Raw genomic sequence first — 15,314 nt, 5'->3', positions numbered from 1 at the left:
CCTAAAAGGCAAAGACAGCCGGGGGACAAACTAGGAGCCAAGCTAGGATGAGGGGCAGCGTCCTTTGAGATTTGGCTCCCCAGGGCAGAAATGCGACCCACGCTGGCAGATGTTGGCTACGCCCATCCAGGCCCCATCTGAAGACACACAGAATCCATCCATTGAGTTAACTCAAATGAACTAAACTTAAGAAATAAATGTGGGCTGGGCACAATGACTCACATCAGTAATCCCAGCACTTTGGGAGGCCAAGGCAGGAGGATGGCTGCCTTAAGTTTGAGGTTGCAGTTAGCTATGATTGCACCACTGCACTCCAGCCTGGGTGACAGAGCAAGACCCTGTCTCAATTTAAAAAAGAAAAGAAAATAGTAGACATTGCTGTCCCAGGAGATATAAAAGGCAGAAAATGTAAAAAGATCCCTAAGAGGCTGTGAAAGATTTATGAATACAAGTATATACATACATGTATAGCCATAAGCTACAGGAGAGCAAATAGCAATCAGCTCCTGAGAGAGCAAAGATATACTTAGGATGAAAGCTGATACCTGAGATATTAGGACATACTCAAAATCGGACTCACTTTTGTATTTATACGTAATGGACAGAACAGCCACAGGTAGGCTAGGCCTAGACATGAGCACAATGCTTCCTCTGGCCTTGAGCTAGAAGCTCCACTGATAAAGGAGCCTTGGAATTGCATTTTGTAGCAGAGCAGCAGGAAGGAACCCAATACTATTTCAGGTTTGTGGGGGACTTCCAGGACAGCACAGCAGCACTTGACTAGGTCCAAGCAGACACGCATCATGGGGAGCCAGTTTGTTTGACAGGGACAGAGGCATTGCAGTGGCACAGCGGTGGGAGATAAGGAGAGACAGACAGAGGAAAGGCTGAAAGCTCCATCATCTGCTACTTCACCTTGTCATTAGGGGAATTAGGAACTAACATGGGGTTTCGGAAAGGAGGCAGGAACACCCAACCATTCCACGTGAAAGGACCATTTCAAATGAAAGGAGAAGAAAAGGCTGTGCATTTTTATTTCGCAACAGGAACTCTTACGCAAGGCAAAATTGCAAAAAAGCCCACATGAAAAGTAGGTTCCCTTGACAGTCTTCAGGCTTCTTCCCTGGGGCAAGGTTTTAGCAGCAAATGCAGGAAGGCAATGCACAATCAGAAAGGGGCTTTTGAGAATTTACTTTTCCAAAGTGGCACTGGGGACACCCAGAGCAAGCTAAGGCTCATTCAACAATAACATCCACTTCCACAATAATGTTAGCATAGAGGCGCAGCAACCACAGGGACCAAGAGGCCCCCAGTGGGTCCAATGGGAGGCAGTGTCTCAGAGAGAAAGAGCGCTGGCCTGGCCGGCAGGTAGCCCCAGGCGTCTGAGAATGTTTACATCCCGTCACAGGGCCGTCAACAGCACTGACAAATGAAGAAGAATGAGTCTCAGGGCACCTTCCTGGAGTGGCCCTCACCATCCAGGGAGCAGCGTGTTGCCTCCCCCGGCACTTTTACATCACATGAGCAGCTGACAGTGTATTTATTATGCTTTTGCTGAAACAGTTGATGAGAAAATATGTTTCCCTTCAGTTTTCATTTAGAAGACAAGGCATCGTTTGAATAACTTGCCTAATTTTTCTTTCTACCTAGTAGCATTTCTTTTTTTTCTTTTTTGCCCCTATATCTTTCCCTAAGGCAGCTCCTTATTCTGTAGGAATTGCCAATGTTGACATGTTATTGTTAGGTGTTTATATCATTCACAGGGCTGTCAGAAATCCCGATGATCTTGAAGCAAGGTCTCATATGCACTTGGCAAGTGCTTTTGCTGGCATTGGCTTTGGAAATGCTGGTGTTCATCTGTGGTGAGCAAATCTGAGATTTCATTTCTTTACTCAAGCTATTGCTTTAAAATTTTGTTTAATGTTTATAATTCAGGACAGGTGGTAAAATTTAAATATGCTATAGAAGGAAGAAATTTAACTTTATGTTCCTAGATGTATTCTTTTTTTTTTTCTTTTTTCCACTACCAGGAAACCTAAATGTATTCTTAAATTGAATGTGGTTCCTAAATGTATTCCTTTATGTTCCTAAATGTATTCTTTTTCTTTTTTTCTTTTTTCCACCACCAGCTAAAGTAGAAACCTAAATGTATTTTTAAATTGAATGTGGTTTACTGGGTTTTTAAATAACATATTTTTAAGGTATAATTCACATACTATATACAATTCACCCATTTAAAATGTACAGAACATTAGTTTCTAATATATTCACAAAGTTATGCCACCATCACCACAATCAATTTTAGAACATCTTACCACCCCAAAAAGAAATCCCATACCTCCTAGCTGTCATCCACCAAGCCCCCCACCTTCCCCAATACTTAGCAACTACCAGTTTACTTTCTTTTTCTTTTATTTTTTTTATTTATTTTTTATTTTTTTTATTTATTTATTTTTTTTTTTTTTTGAGACGGAGTCTCACTCTGTTGTTCAGGATGGAGGGCAGTGGCACGATCTTGACTCACTGCAACCTCCACCTCCCAGGTTCAAGCAATTCTTCTGCCTCAGCCTCCTGATTAGTTGGGATTACAGATATGCACCACCCAGCTAATTTTTTAATATTTTTTAAGGAGAGACGGGGTTTCACCATGTTGGCCTGGCTGGTCTCAAACTCCTGACCTTAGTTATCCTCCCGCCTCCACCTCCCAAAGTGCTGGGATTACAGGCATGAGCCACCGCACCCGGCCTACTTTCTATCTCTGTAGACATCCCCATTCTAGACATTTCATGTAAATGGAATCATAGAATATGTGGTCTTTTGTATCTAGCTTGTTTCTTCTCTATGGACATAGATTTTCCTTTCTCTTGTTATATATGTAGGAGCGGAATTGCTGGGTCATATGGTAATTCTGTGTTTAAATTTTGAGATACTGACAGACTGTTTTCCATGGCATCTGTGCTGCTTTACATTCCCACCTGCAGTGGGTGAAGGTTCTGATTTCTCCACATACTCACCATGTGTTGTGGATTTTTTAAACTTAAATGTAGGATGTTTTCCCCCAATCTCTCACAAAAGAAAGGGATCAGAATGCTTGTCAATAGCCCAGAATTAATCTCTTTGATTGAAACTTTATTGGTATGTTGCTTTAAATTTGAAAACCATTGAACTTTGAAAATTAAGAATAGGCCTTTGCTAGGGTGAGTGCAAGGAATGATCAGCCTCTGATGATCTACCACTGATGGGAACATAAATTGGCAACACCTTTCCAAAAAGTAAGTGAGCAAAATGTGCCCAGAGCCTGAAAAATATTTATGCCCCTTGGCCCACCAATTCACTTCGAGGAATCTAGCCTGAAGAAATACCCATGGCTGGGCACGGTGGCTCACACCTGTAATACCAATTCTTTGGGAGGCCGAGTTGGGTGGATCCCTTGAACTGAACCCAGGAGTTCAAGACCAACCTGGACAACATGGTGAAACCCCATCTCTACAAAAGAAAATACAAAAATTAGCCAGGTGTGGTGGTACGTGCCTGTAGTCCCAGCTACCCAAACACCTGTAGTCTCAGTCATCCTGAGGAGGGAGGATCGCTTAAGCCAGGGAGGTCAAGGCAGCAGTGAGCCAGGATTGCACCACTCCATCCCGGGCAACAGAGTGAGACCCTGTCTCAAAAAAATTCAAACAACGAAAACAACAAAAACTATAATATTTTCCTATTTGTTCATCAATATTTCAGGAGGATATAAAATTTTTTTCACTGAGCATGGTGGCTGGATCCTTCCTCACTTGAACCCAGGAAGTCAAGGTTGCATTGAGCTATGATCACACCATTGCACTTCAACCTGGGTGACAGATTGAGATACCATCACAAAAAAAAAAAAAAAAGAAAAGAAAAAGAATTTTTCAGTAAAAACAAAAACCATGATGCCTTTTCTTGATGTCAAATAAATCTAAACAAATCCTTAGGGTAGAATTCAGGCCAGAGAAATCAGTCAAACCAGAACTGATTAACATAGCCTGTCAGGCTAGAATAATCATTTCTGATTGGACTCCATGAGTATGTAACATTTGAAGGGATCTGTCAGTTACTGGCGGGGCAGATCACTGGTGGGTCAAGCTTGCACGTCATCAAATACAGCACATCCTGACTCACAAAATTCCCCCGACATCATCTGGGAGCACACTGCCAAGGAGCTGCCAGGAAAAAACAGAAAACACATGCCCAGAACTTATTACAGAAACTTCAAAGTGAATTCCCCAGTCTTTGAGATCATAATGTTAATTAATGGGTTTAGGGAGTTACTTCTGGATCAATACTTTTTAATGTCATACAATTCCATAAGCATTTGAATTTGACCATTTTCAGAGGTTTTGTTAAAGAGTGCACTACATACATGTCCCAGACATCGTAATATATCCTTATATCCAAGCAAACAGAACATATCACTTTTTCAGGTAATGATACTGTCTAGAGACTGTGACAGGCATCCCCATAAGAGTATCTTTCTATTGTTGACTTGAATATTGATAACTGTATCAACATAAGGATTTTCTTTCTTTTCTAGCCATGGAATGTCTTACCCAATTTCAGGTTTAGTGAAGACGTATAAAGCAAAGGATTACAATGTGGATCACCCACTGGTGGTAAAATCATAAGAATAAATTATTTCATTAAATATTATAATCCTCCCAATTTCCATAAATGTATTTGCCAGTTCTCACCTGCTCAGAGTATGGGGTAAAGTAACTTAATATCTAGAATACGCAGGGAAGAACAGCTTTGTCATCTGCCGGTCACTGTGTTTCGTTTCTCCCCAGCCCCACGGCCTTTCTGTGGTGCTCACGTCCCCAGCGGTGTTCACTTTCACGGCCCAGATGTTTCCAGAGCGACACCTGGAGACAGCAGAAATACTGGGTATGAACCATTACTCAAAATTCTGTGACTGGCCAGGCACGGTGGCTCCCACCTGTAATCCCAGCATTTTGGGAGGCCGAGGTGGGTGGATCACTTGAGCCCAGGAGTTCGAGACCAGCCTGGGCAACATGGCAAAACCCCATCTCTACAAAAAAAAAAAAAAAATTAGCCGGGCATGGTAGTGCAAGCCTGTAATCCCAGCCACTCAGGAGACTGAGGTGGGAGAATCACCTGAGCCCAGGAAGTTGAGGCTGCAGTGAGCTGTTATCATGCCACTGCACTCCAGCCTGGGAGACAGAGTGAGACTCCCTCTCAAAAAAAAAAAAAAAAAAAAAAAAAAGAACCATAAAGGACAATACCAAAAAATATTGCTTTGCAATAGCTTAATAATGAAACGTCAGGCTGGGCACAGCAGCTCATACTTGTAATCCTAACACTTTGGGAGGCTGAGGCTGGAGGATAGCTTAAGCCCAGAAGTTTGAGACCAGCCTGGGCAATACAGTGAGATCCCGTTTCTTTAAAAACACGTTTAAACATAAATATATTGATTTAAAATGTCAGTGACTTGACCAAAGCCCTATCTAGCACTAAAATTCTGTCATTATTATGCTTCTGAGAGTATTGAATCTGTTACGTTTGTAGTAATACTGTTTCCTGTTTTTATCTCAAGAGAAAGTATAATTATTTTTATTTTTTAAGGTTATAACTTTTGCTATGTTCAATAATAAAATGAATCTATATCAGGAAGCAAGAGTAAATTCCCAATTATAGAGAATCAAAACAACTAGAAACTCTTTTCATCAAAGCCTGCAAAGCTCCTGATCAATTAGAAGCTTTATAAAAATATCCTGAAAGAGGAGTCTGTTTGCCATACTGTAGAATAAATAATGTCAATAATAAGACATCCACAGTACCTTTTGAATCTTACCAGAAATAAAATGATATTCAGGATAGCTTTAGTGGTAAGTAAAATGTTGGTGTTTTGCTAATACAAGAACTCTTTTAAGTAGACTTGAATATTTTATTAACTTGCAAAACATCTTATTCCGCCACTTGTGTTTAGTTAGGGCAGGAAGGGAAAGGCTAAAAAGAAAACTTCATTATGCTCTCCTAGCCCAGCCGTTGGAGAGATTATTTCCAGGGAGGTAGGAAGGACCGCAGACATCCTTCTGCAGGAGCTCCCGCTGAGCCCCAGGTGCTGTGCTGGGAATGTTAATGACACAAGCCCAGGGCAGAGAGGGGCCAGGGGCTCCATTTCCCAGAGGGTGCTGAGGGGAAACAGTGCAACTTTGCCAAGAATCTGTGTCCCTTTTCTCTTTCGGACTGGAGATGTTGTTCGGCCATATTTTGGGACTCAGCTACCTTTGTAAATATTCAAACCATGTAAATAAGTGGAGAGCTCAAATCATAGGCTACATTTATGGTAAATGGGAAAATCTTAGAGAACTTAAAGTTAACACTCCAGGCAACTGGCAACACTGCTGAGAAGGGAGTTCCTCTGTTAGATTCCAGGCTGGAAGAACCCACTGATTCTTCCTTCCTGAATGGGAAATTTTAATGTTATCTACACTTAGCTATCCCATACTATGAAATATTTTGATTCTCCATGTCATCTTAGATTTTCTTAGCTTTAGACATGTATTCTTTTTCCTACCATCTCTTTTTTTCTGTAACACTTCATAGGAAAATGCAGAGGTTTCGATGGTGTGTTTTATGGCAGCATTCCCAGGAACATTAAAACTTCATAAACTTTGTATCATGTGTCACCACTCCACCTAATCCATATTTTAGCTGCCGCTGGGTAATACAGACTGGTCTTGTCAGGCAAGGTTTACCTTTCATCCGGCTGCTCTCCCAGCCAACCCTGTATCTGGTTCTACTCATACCTTTTCCTGGATTCCTAAGAGTTCTCACTGTCATGGAAGAGAAAGCTAAAAACCAATTTAATAATGTGCTTCAATATGGAGGTGATAGGAGTCATGATCTCCTTTTGAACAATACAGGAGAAAGTGAACTTAGACTACAGCGGGAGGCATTTTGCATAGACTTCATATAATGCTACACTCTGTAGAGGGCTTTACTTCTTGGCAGTGAATGTGTTTGGCTAGAATACATGAGAATGCAGGGTGCTAAGGGTTGTGAAATCAGTTCCCTTCCTCTGGGAACTTTGTCACCCTGCCTGAGGGCAGAAACTCCTGCATGGGTCTTCCAGATTGCCATTTCCATGATTATGTGCATTTTTAAATTTTTATTATATACACACACACATATACACATATATACACATATATATGTATATGTATATATACGTATATACATATATATTTATATGTGTGTGTATATATGTATATCTGTATATATGTATATGTATATATGTGTATATATATATGTGTGTGTATATATATACACACATACATATATTTAATAGAGACAGGGTCTCACTCCCACGTTGGTCTTGAACTCCAGGACTCAAGTGATCCTCCTGCCTCAGCCTCCCAAAGTGCTGGGATTACAGATGTGAGCCACCAGGCCCGGCCTCTTAATTACTAATTACTAATCATGTAAAAATTCTGCCCTTATGAATCTTCTTTCATCAATACCATTATTATCTGCATATGAAACACTGTTTTCTGAGAGCCTTCATATTCTTGGTCCTGCCCAGCTGGTTCTACAATATTTATTTAGAGGAACCTACCCTGCCCTTTGGCAACAGAATCTAAAATTAAAAGTTTTATAGCTATAGAGGAGAAAAATTTTCTTCCCTGTTCACACATAATCCATTTTTGTCGTGCTTATTTTCTTCCTTTTTGTTGGTTAATTTTGGAGCTTTTGTACTTCTGTAAGCTTGTCTCACAGGGTGTTTGCAAAGGATTTATCTTTTTCTAAGATGTTGCTGTGGGAAAAGACGTTGAGCATATCGTACACCTCTAGATGTCAGCAAATTCCAAGCCTTGAAATTACATAGGCTATGTGTTCTTCAAATACTCATTCCTCCATCCTAGCACCAGCTGATTTTCTTGCCTCCTTCTGCACATCTCTTTTTTGTCTATATTCCTCTTCTTCCCACCACACAAGGGGCCAGCATGTAGGACCTGGAGCCCCTCTGAAATATCAGAGCTAAGTGAGCTTCCCCAGCCAACTCTGGCCCTCCTGGGGAGGCACACCATGGCCCCGTGCTGGGCGTTAGGGAGACCCCGTGGGTGTGCATGGTGTATTCACTGATCTTGTGACTGAACACCACCCAGAGCCAGTTTCTTCATCTCTCCCTACAGTCAGCGCTTTATGTCTTCTAGGAGCTGATACTCGCACTACCAGGATCCAAGATGCAGGGCTGGTGTTAGCAGACACGCTCCGCAAATTCTTATTTGATCTGGATGTTGATGATGGCCTAGCAGCCGTTGGTTACTCCAAAGCTGATATCCCTGCACTAGTGAAAGGAACGCTGCCCCAGGTAAGAGACCGGCACGCTCCTCACTCCCTGCGAAGGAGTCCAGCGCCCCCAGAAAGACATGCTCCATTGGTGGTGGGCCAGCAGGGATGGAAACCAGGGGTCCCCGGTGGTTCTTGGATCTCTTCCACAGCAGACAGCAGTTCTGTCCTTTCCCGGTGCAACAGAGCCAGGCCCTCGCCTTTCTGTTCATCCATACAGCTATAGCTGAGGTGAGGCTTTTATGAAAATTTTCATGAAGGGATGGATCCTTGATGAAAATTCAAGGCAAAAACAACCAAACTGATCTTGAACTATGGCAAAATTTCCCTTTTTCCCATTTCTGTTCTTTGAAGGGCTCCTATAAATAACTATGTGAAGCTGTTCCAAAAGGACCACCAATATTATTTTCCATTGTAAAAAAGTTACAGATCTCTACTATTTTGTGAAGAATAGGCATGGCCTTTCAACTAACACTATCACCAAATTGCTTTTGATGAATGTGGGAGATTGTATACTTGATACATACCTGTGTCACTATGGATCTGGTTTCATTTCTTAAATGTTTGTGAAGAATGTAAATGGAGCTGCATCCCTAATTCAGTAGAGTCATACTAGGTGTAAAGTTTGCTCTTCCGAGGTTCTCATGAAGAGCTCTGATCCCTCAGTGGACCTCTCTTGAGCTAGCACATCAGATCCTAATAGGCCAAGGTCCTGTTCATTGCAATTCACTATAAAGCAGAGAGCTCAGAGCATGAGCACTTTATTGGTGGACCACACCATAGTCACCATGCCCAGAATACTCCTTTAGTCCTCCTGGCCAATATGGGAAAGGCAGAGGTCACCTCAATGCTATGAGGGTATGAGGATAAGGATCTTCTGCCACTTGCTAAGGCATTGTGGATCTCTCCCTGACCATGAAACAGAGTTAGCAGCTAAAACATCCACTCACACAGCAGCCCACTTGCCACAAGTGCTGGTGCTTTTCCCTCACCCCTCTCCAAGTAGGCAAGGGCCTCAAAGTAGCTTCTTCCTCCCCACTTTGCTAGTGCTTAGAATGTTGATAGCCTCACCATTCACTTAAGATAATATTTGTGACCCATCTAATTGGGTGAGCAGCTCAGCTACAGTTTATCATCACCAAGCAGAAATTCAGGTCCCCATGTTGGTAGAACTTCCAACTCTCAAGAAAAATCAGCAATCTGGATGTTTGTGTTGAATTCCCTGTTTCCAATGCACAAATGAAACGTAGTCCATGAGCCACCAGTTTCCCTGATTTGGATTCAGGCTCAGTGAATTCAATTGCATCTAGAAATAGAAATGAACAAGAAACAAAGGAGTCTCAAAGTATAGCAGAGACCCTGGACTAACCCTTAATTCTAACCCATAAGTCCAAGGGACCAAATCACTAAAAAAATCAGACCCTCTAAGGCCCTCACGGTTATTTTATCCAAACCTACCAGCCTGTAAGTTCTATGAGGTCAGGAATCTGTCTGCTTGGCTCATCCATTTTCCATTGCACCTAGCACAGGCTAGTAAACATATTAAATGAACACGTACCTCCATTGCTCTCCTCCTAAGTCTTCTGTCTAGCTAAGCTTTAATGGCTGACTGGGGATAACTTTTTGAAGTTTCCTTATACTGACTAGGACTCAACCAAAGGCAGGGGAGCTGTGAAAGCTCAGGGACACCCTACACTGAATGGTCATAGTAAATTTTTCCCAGGGGAGGGACAGGGCTGGAGTGCAGTGGCATAATCATAGCTCACCACAGCCTTGACCTCCCAGGCTCAAGTGATCCTCTGTCCTCAGCCTCCCGAGTAGCCAAGACTATAGGTGTGTGCCACCACACCCGGCTAATTATTTTTTACTTTTTGTACGGATGAGGTCTCACTGTGTTACCCAGGCTGGTCTCGAATTCCTGAGCTCAAGAAATCCTCCTGCCTTAGCTTACCAAAGTCCTAGGATTATCAATATGAGTCACAGTACCTGGCAGTCACCGCAATTTTAATGTAGCTTCTGGCTTTATGGCATGGTCCCAGTGACACTGTCCACCCTGCCAGGGGCCCTCCAAAAGGTTCTGCTTGTTTATCCCAGGAAATTGTTCAGGAAAATGTGTGTGTCCACCTCCAAGAATGGTATCCATGATTTTCAGATGAAACTGTCTGATATCCTTGGCCATTTGATTGCTGGTCATCAGTGCACACTGACAGGTGTTTACTGTTCTAATTCTACTGCGGTCAGACTGTCACTTTCTTTTGTTTGTTTGTTTTGTTTTTTGTTTTTGAGACAGAGTTTCACTCTTGTTGCCCAGGCCGGAGTGCATTGGTGCAGTTTTGGCTCATTGCAACCTCTGCCTGCCGAGTTCAAGTGATTCTCCTGCCTCAGCCTCCTGAGTAGCTGGTATTACAGGCACACACCGCCATGCCCGGCTACATTTTGTATTTTTGGGAGAGATGGGGTTTCACCATATTGACCAGGCTGGTCTCGAACTCCTGACCTCAGGTGATCTGCCCACCATGGCCTCCCAAAGTGTTGGGATTACAGGCGTGACCCACCACACACGGCCCAGACTGTCACTTTCGAAGCGATTCCACACAGCAGCAGATCCAGCCTAACATTTGAGACCACTCAAATAGCACTAAATGAACACTCAATAGCAAGTTGATTAGATACCACTCTGAATGCCTCCGTGCACATGCGATGCTGGGAAATCACAGATAGCAAAACTTTAATTGGACAAAACAAATTTCTTAATTTCACAAAAGATGGGAGGTAAATGGAATCTTTTGGATATAAGTTGTATCTTAAAGTGGGAAGCCAGATTTTCCTCAAGCTGTATTCATAAAGCACCCTAAGGCATCTGCTGCCTTTTTCCCTCTGATCATGTTTTCATGATTCAGAGAAATAGAGTTAATTTTAATTAACTAGCTCTAGGTTCACTTGGAGTCTATGTGATTGAGATATACATATATTCACAGATTGATAGGACTTTGGTAGGAATCTTAGAAATAAGCTTGTCCATTTTGCAGATGAATAACTACTATGGAATTTTGTTTGTTTGTTTGATGGCAGTGACTGTTTTACAGGAATGCTGTGGCCATTTCAGAGTTTTACACACGCAGTAGACTAATCTTCACTTATTAGCATCTCCAGGATTTAAGGTAGTGAGAATATACTGGCTCCTGCAAAGAACATCACCAGAAAGGTTATTCAATGTAGTTGACATTTGATGAAGGTTCTTTTCTGTTTAGCAGTGAGGGATTGGTTTTCTCTGGAAGGAACAACCAGGCCAGTATTCTTGACCAAACACAGCTCATACTGGTGGCAGCTAATAGCAGCCCTGTGTACAGAGGCTTTCAACTGCCATAGCCAGGCTGCAAGGGGAGCAGGCAAGAATATATTAATCTTCCAAGCTGGATTTCTGAAACCCCTGGAAAGAAACATTTACATTTCAAATCAAAACATTTCATTACTGAGGAGCGCTGTCTACCCAAATGAGCACTTCCACTCCCTGGTAGACAGGCCAGCTGAAATGTTGTTATTTTATGAATGTGCTAAAGGTAGATGTCTGAATTTATTTCGTGCCCATGTTAATGAGTTGTCCTTCAGTCTTACATGCCCATAAATAATAGCACATCATTGCTTAACACATCTTAATTCTGGGAGAGTTTAGCTTTTATATGGCAGAGCTGATATGTGTAGGGGCATATCAAAAACTTTATGTCCTTGTCCTGTTTAACCAATCACTGGGGGCCAGAAATGCGAAACAGGAACTCAACTCAGGATTGGCTTCAAGTACTTCTAAGAGTCCTGCACTGCTCCACCAAAAGTAAACAGGATCATGTCAAGGGCCTTTAAGCTTGTCAGATAAGACTCTCTCCCATTATGAACAAAGTAACTTGCCGTCATCTGCAGTTATGGCAAACACTGAACTTCAGTTCTTGACCCTGCACAAACATATACATAATGAGACCCTCTGCCTTGCTATGGATTTCCAAAATTCCTTAGGGTCTCTTAAAAATCTGCTGGGATGTGACATTGTCTTTACCTCACCCATATTCATCGGCATTGTCCCCTACCCCTCCCCTCTCTCATCTGTCCCTCTATCTTTCCTTCCTTCTTTAACTATCTGTTAAATTGTGATAAAATATGTATAACATAAAATTTACCATTTTAACCTTTTTTTTTTTTTTTTTGAGACGGAGTCTCGCTCTGTCACCCAGACTGGAGTGCAGTGGTGCGATCTCGGGTTACTCCAAGCTCTGCCTCCCGGGGATTTTAACCATTTTTAAGTGTACAATTCCATGCCATTAAGTACATGCACAATGTTGTGCAACCATCACCACTATCCATTTTCAGAACTTTTTTTTTAATCATGCCAAACAAGTGGTATGTCTATTAAGCACGAACTCCCCATTCTCCCCTTCTCCTAGCCTTTGGGAACCTCTGACCTACTTTCTGTCCCCATGAATTTGCCTATCCTGGGTACCTCATGTAAGTGAAATCATACAATATTTGTCCTTTTGTGACTGGCTCATTTCACCCAGCACAGAGCCGTTAGTGTTCATCCACGTTGTAGCATGTGTCAGAATTTTATTCCTTTTTTATGGCTGAATAATATTCCATTGTATGGATATACTACATTTTGGTTATACATTTACCTATTGATAGACACTTGGGTTGTTTCCACCTTTTGACTGTTATGAATAATGCTGTGATGAATATTGGTGTACAAGTATCTACTTGAGTCCCTGCTTTCAATTCTTTGGGGGTACATACCTAGGAGTAGGATTGTTGTATCATGTAGTAACTCTATGTTTAACTTTCTGAGGAACTGCTGAACTGTTTTCTGTAGTGGCTGCACCATTTTACATTTCCATTAACAGTGCACCAGGGCTTCAGTTTCTTCACATCCTCAACAACACTTGTTATTTTTCTTTTTGTGTGTGTGTATAATAGCCATTCTAATGGTGTGAAGTGGTATCTTATTGTTTTGATTTGCATTTCTCAGATGACTAAGGATGGTAAGCATCTTTTCATGTGCTTATTGGCTATTTATATATATTCTTTGGAGAAATAACTAATCAAGTCCTATGTCCATTTTTGAATTGAGCTGTTTGAGGTTTTCTGTTGGTGAGTTGCAAGAAGAAATTTTTTTTTTTTTTTTTTTTTTTTTTTTTTTTTTGAGACAGATTCTCGCTGTGTCACCAGGCTGGAGTGCAGTGGTGCGATCTTGGCTCACTGCAACCTCCACTTCCTGGGTTCAAGCAATTCTCCTGCCTTAGCCTCTGAGTAGCTGGGACTACAGGTGCACGCCACCACACCCAGCTAATTTTTGTGTTTTTAGTAGAGACGGGGTTTCACTTTGTTGGCCAGGATGGTCTCGATCTCTTGACCTCGTGATCCTCCCACCTCAGCCTCCCAAAGTGCTTGGATTACAGACATGAGCCACCGTGCCCAACCAGAATAATTTTTATATCCTGAATATTAATCCCTTATCAGATATATGATTTGCAATTTTTAAAAATTTTGTTGTCTTTTCACTTTCTTGACAGTGTCCTTCGATGCACAAAAGTTTTAAAATTTTATTCAGTCTAGTTTATCTGTTTTTTTTCCTCCTGTGCTTTTTCTTTTTTCTTTTTTTTTTAGAGACAGAGTCTTGCTGTGTTGGCCAGGTTGGAGTGCAGTGGCGCAGTCTCAGCTCACTGCAACCTCCGTCTCCCAGGCTCAAGCGATTCTCCTGCCTCAGCCTCCTGAGTAGGGGGTATTACAGCTGTCCGCCACCACACCCAGCTGATTTGTGTGTGTGTGTGTGTGTATTTTTAGTAGAGACAGGGTTTCACCATGTTGGCCAGGCTGGTCTTGAACTCCTGACCTCAAGTGATCCGGCTGCCTCTGCCTCCCAAAGTGCTGGGCTTATAGGTGTGAACCACTGCACTGGACTCCCTGTGCTTCCAGTGTTATATCCAAGAAATCATTGCCAAATCCAATATCTTGAAGATTTTTCCCTAATTATTCTTCTAAGAGTTTTAGGGTTCTAGCTCTTACATTTAGGTTTTTTATCCATTTTGAGTGAATTTTTTGAATACATCCATCCTTCTTTTCATTCCTTTTACCTGACAAATATTGATTGAGTGCCTACTATATACCATGCATTGTGTGGTACACTAACAGAAGGAAAATAAAGTCCCTTTTCTCCTTTGTGAAGCTTACCTTCTAGTGAGGGGAGACAGTGAACATCTATAAATAAGATACAAATGAAATCATTTCAGATAATGATTAGTGTATGAAGGAAAATCTGCATAATGAAATAGAGAGTGATCTCATGGGGAAAGTGTGGAGAGAACTCCAGCCAGGCTGTTGGGAAGGTGCAGGATGATAGGGCAATGCTTTCCAGGCAGAGGGGAAGGCCCTGAGGCAGGGTCAAGGTTAGCATGTTCAAGGAACTTAAAAGGGATGGTGGGACTAAGTGAGGTGTTAGAGCTGGGGTGGGAAACAGAGCCAGATCAGGGTAGCCTTAGAGGCCATGGTTTTGTTGTAATTGCCACGGGAATTTATCTGCGAACATTAAGCACAGTAGTGGTAGGATTCAGTTTATACTGGAAAAAAATCACTTTGGCTGCTGTGGGGAGAATGACCTCTGCGGGGCAAGAATGGAGCAAAAGTGGAAACAGACATTTTAGGAAGGTTTTCAAGCTGGACAGGTGAATGATAGCAGTGCCCTGGATGCTGGTTGTGGTACCACAGGAGGTGAGAAGCGCTCCGACTGGGGCTTCATTTTGGAGGTAGGACTGACACTCTTGCTGATGAGTTGAACTTGCAGAGCAAGGGAAAGGGGAATCAAGGTTGGCTTCTAGGTTTTGCCTGAGCTATTGGGTGTCATTTCTGAGATGAGAAAATGGGAGGAGCGGTGGGGTGGGAGAGTCAGAGTTCTATCTTGTATACGTGAACTTTGAGATGCCAGTATCCCC

The 15,314-nt window shown here is 42.2% G+C and overlaps 1 protein-coding gene across 8 annotated transcripts in view; it reads left to right on the top strand.

Annotated features, from left to right (window-relative positions):
- Window positions 1-15,314, top strand: part of LOC105482185 (alcohol dehydrogenase iron containing 1) — a 55,676-nt gene that overhangs the window by 19,813 nt on the left and 20,549 nt on the right. For 6 of the 8 annotated variants that reach the window (XM_071068159.1, XM_011742182.2, XM_011742186.3 and 3 more), the window contains 4 exons: window positions 1,764-1,862; window positions 4,565-4,643; window positions 4,818-4,914; window positions 8,208-8,365. In XM_071068159.1, the coding sequence (XP_070924260.1) occupies window positions 1,764-1,862; window positions 4,565-4,643; window positions 4,818-4,914; window positions 8,208-8,365 (433 nt within the window). Of the gene's footprint in view, window positions 1-1,763; window positions 1,863-4,564; window positions 4,644-4,817; window positions 4,915-8,207; window positions 8,366-8,498; window positions 8,786-12,776; window positions 13,473-15,314 lie in introns of those variants that run through there. The other 2 variants (XM_011742181.3, XM_011742180.3) reach the window with 2 other exon arrangements.

This window comes from Macaca nemestrina, chromosome 8, assembly GCF_043159975.1.
Source record: "Macaca nemestrina isolate mMacNem1 chromosome 8, mMacNem.hap1, whole genome shotgun sequence".
Lineage (NCBI taxonomy): Eukaryota > Metazoa > Chordata > Mammalia > Primates > Cercopithecidae > Macaca > Macaca nemestrina.
This window is presented reverse-complemented; position numbering and strand designations above follow the sequence as displayed.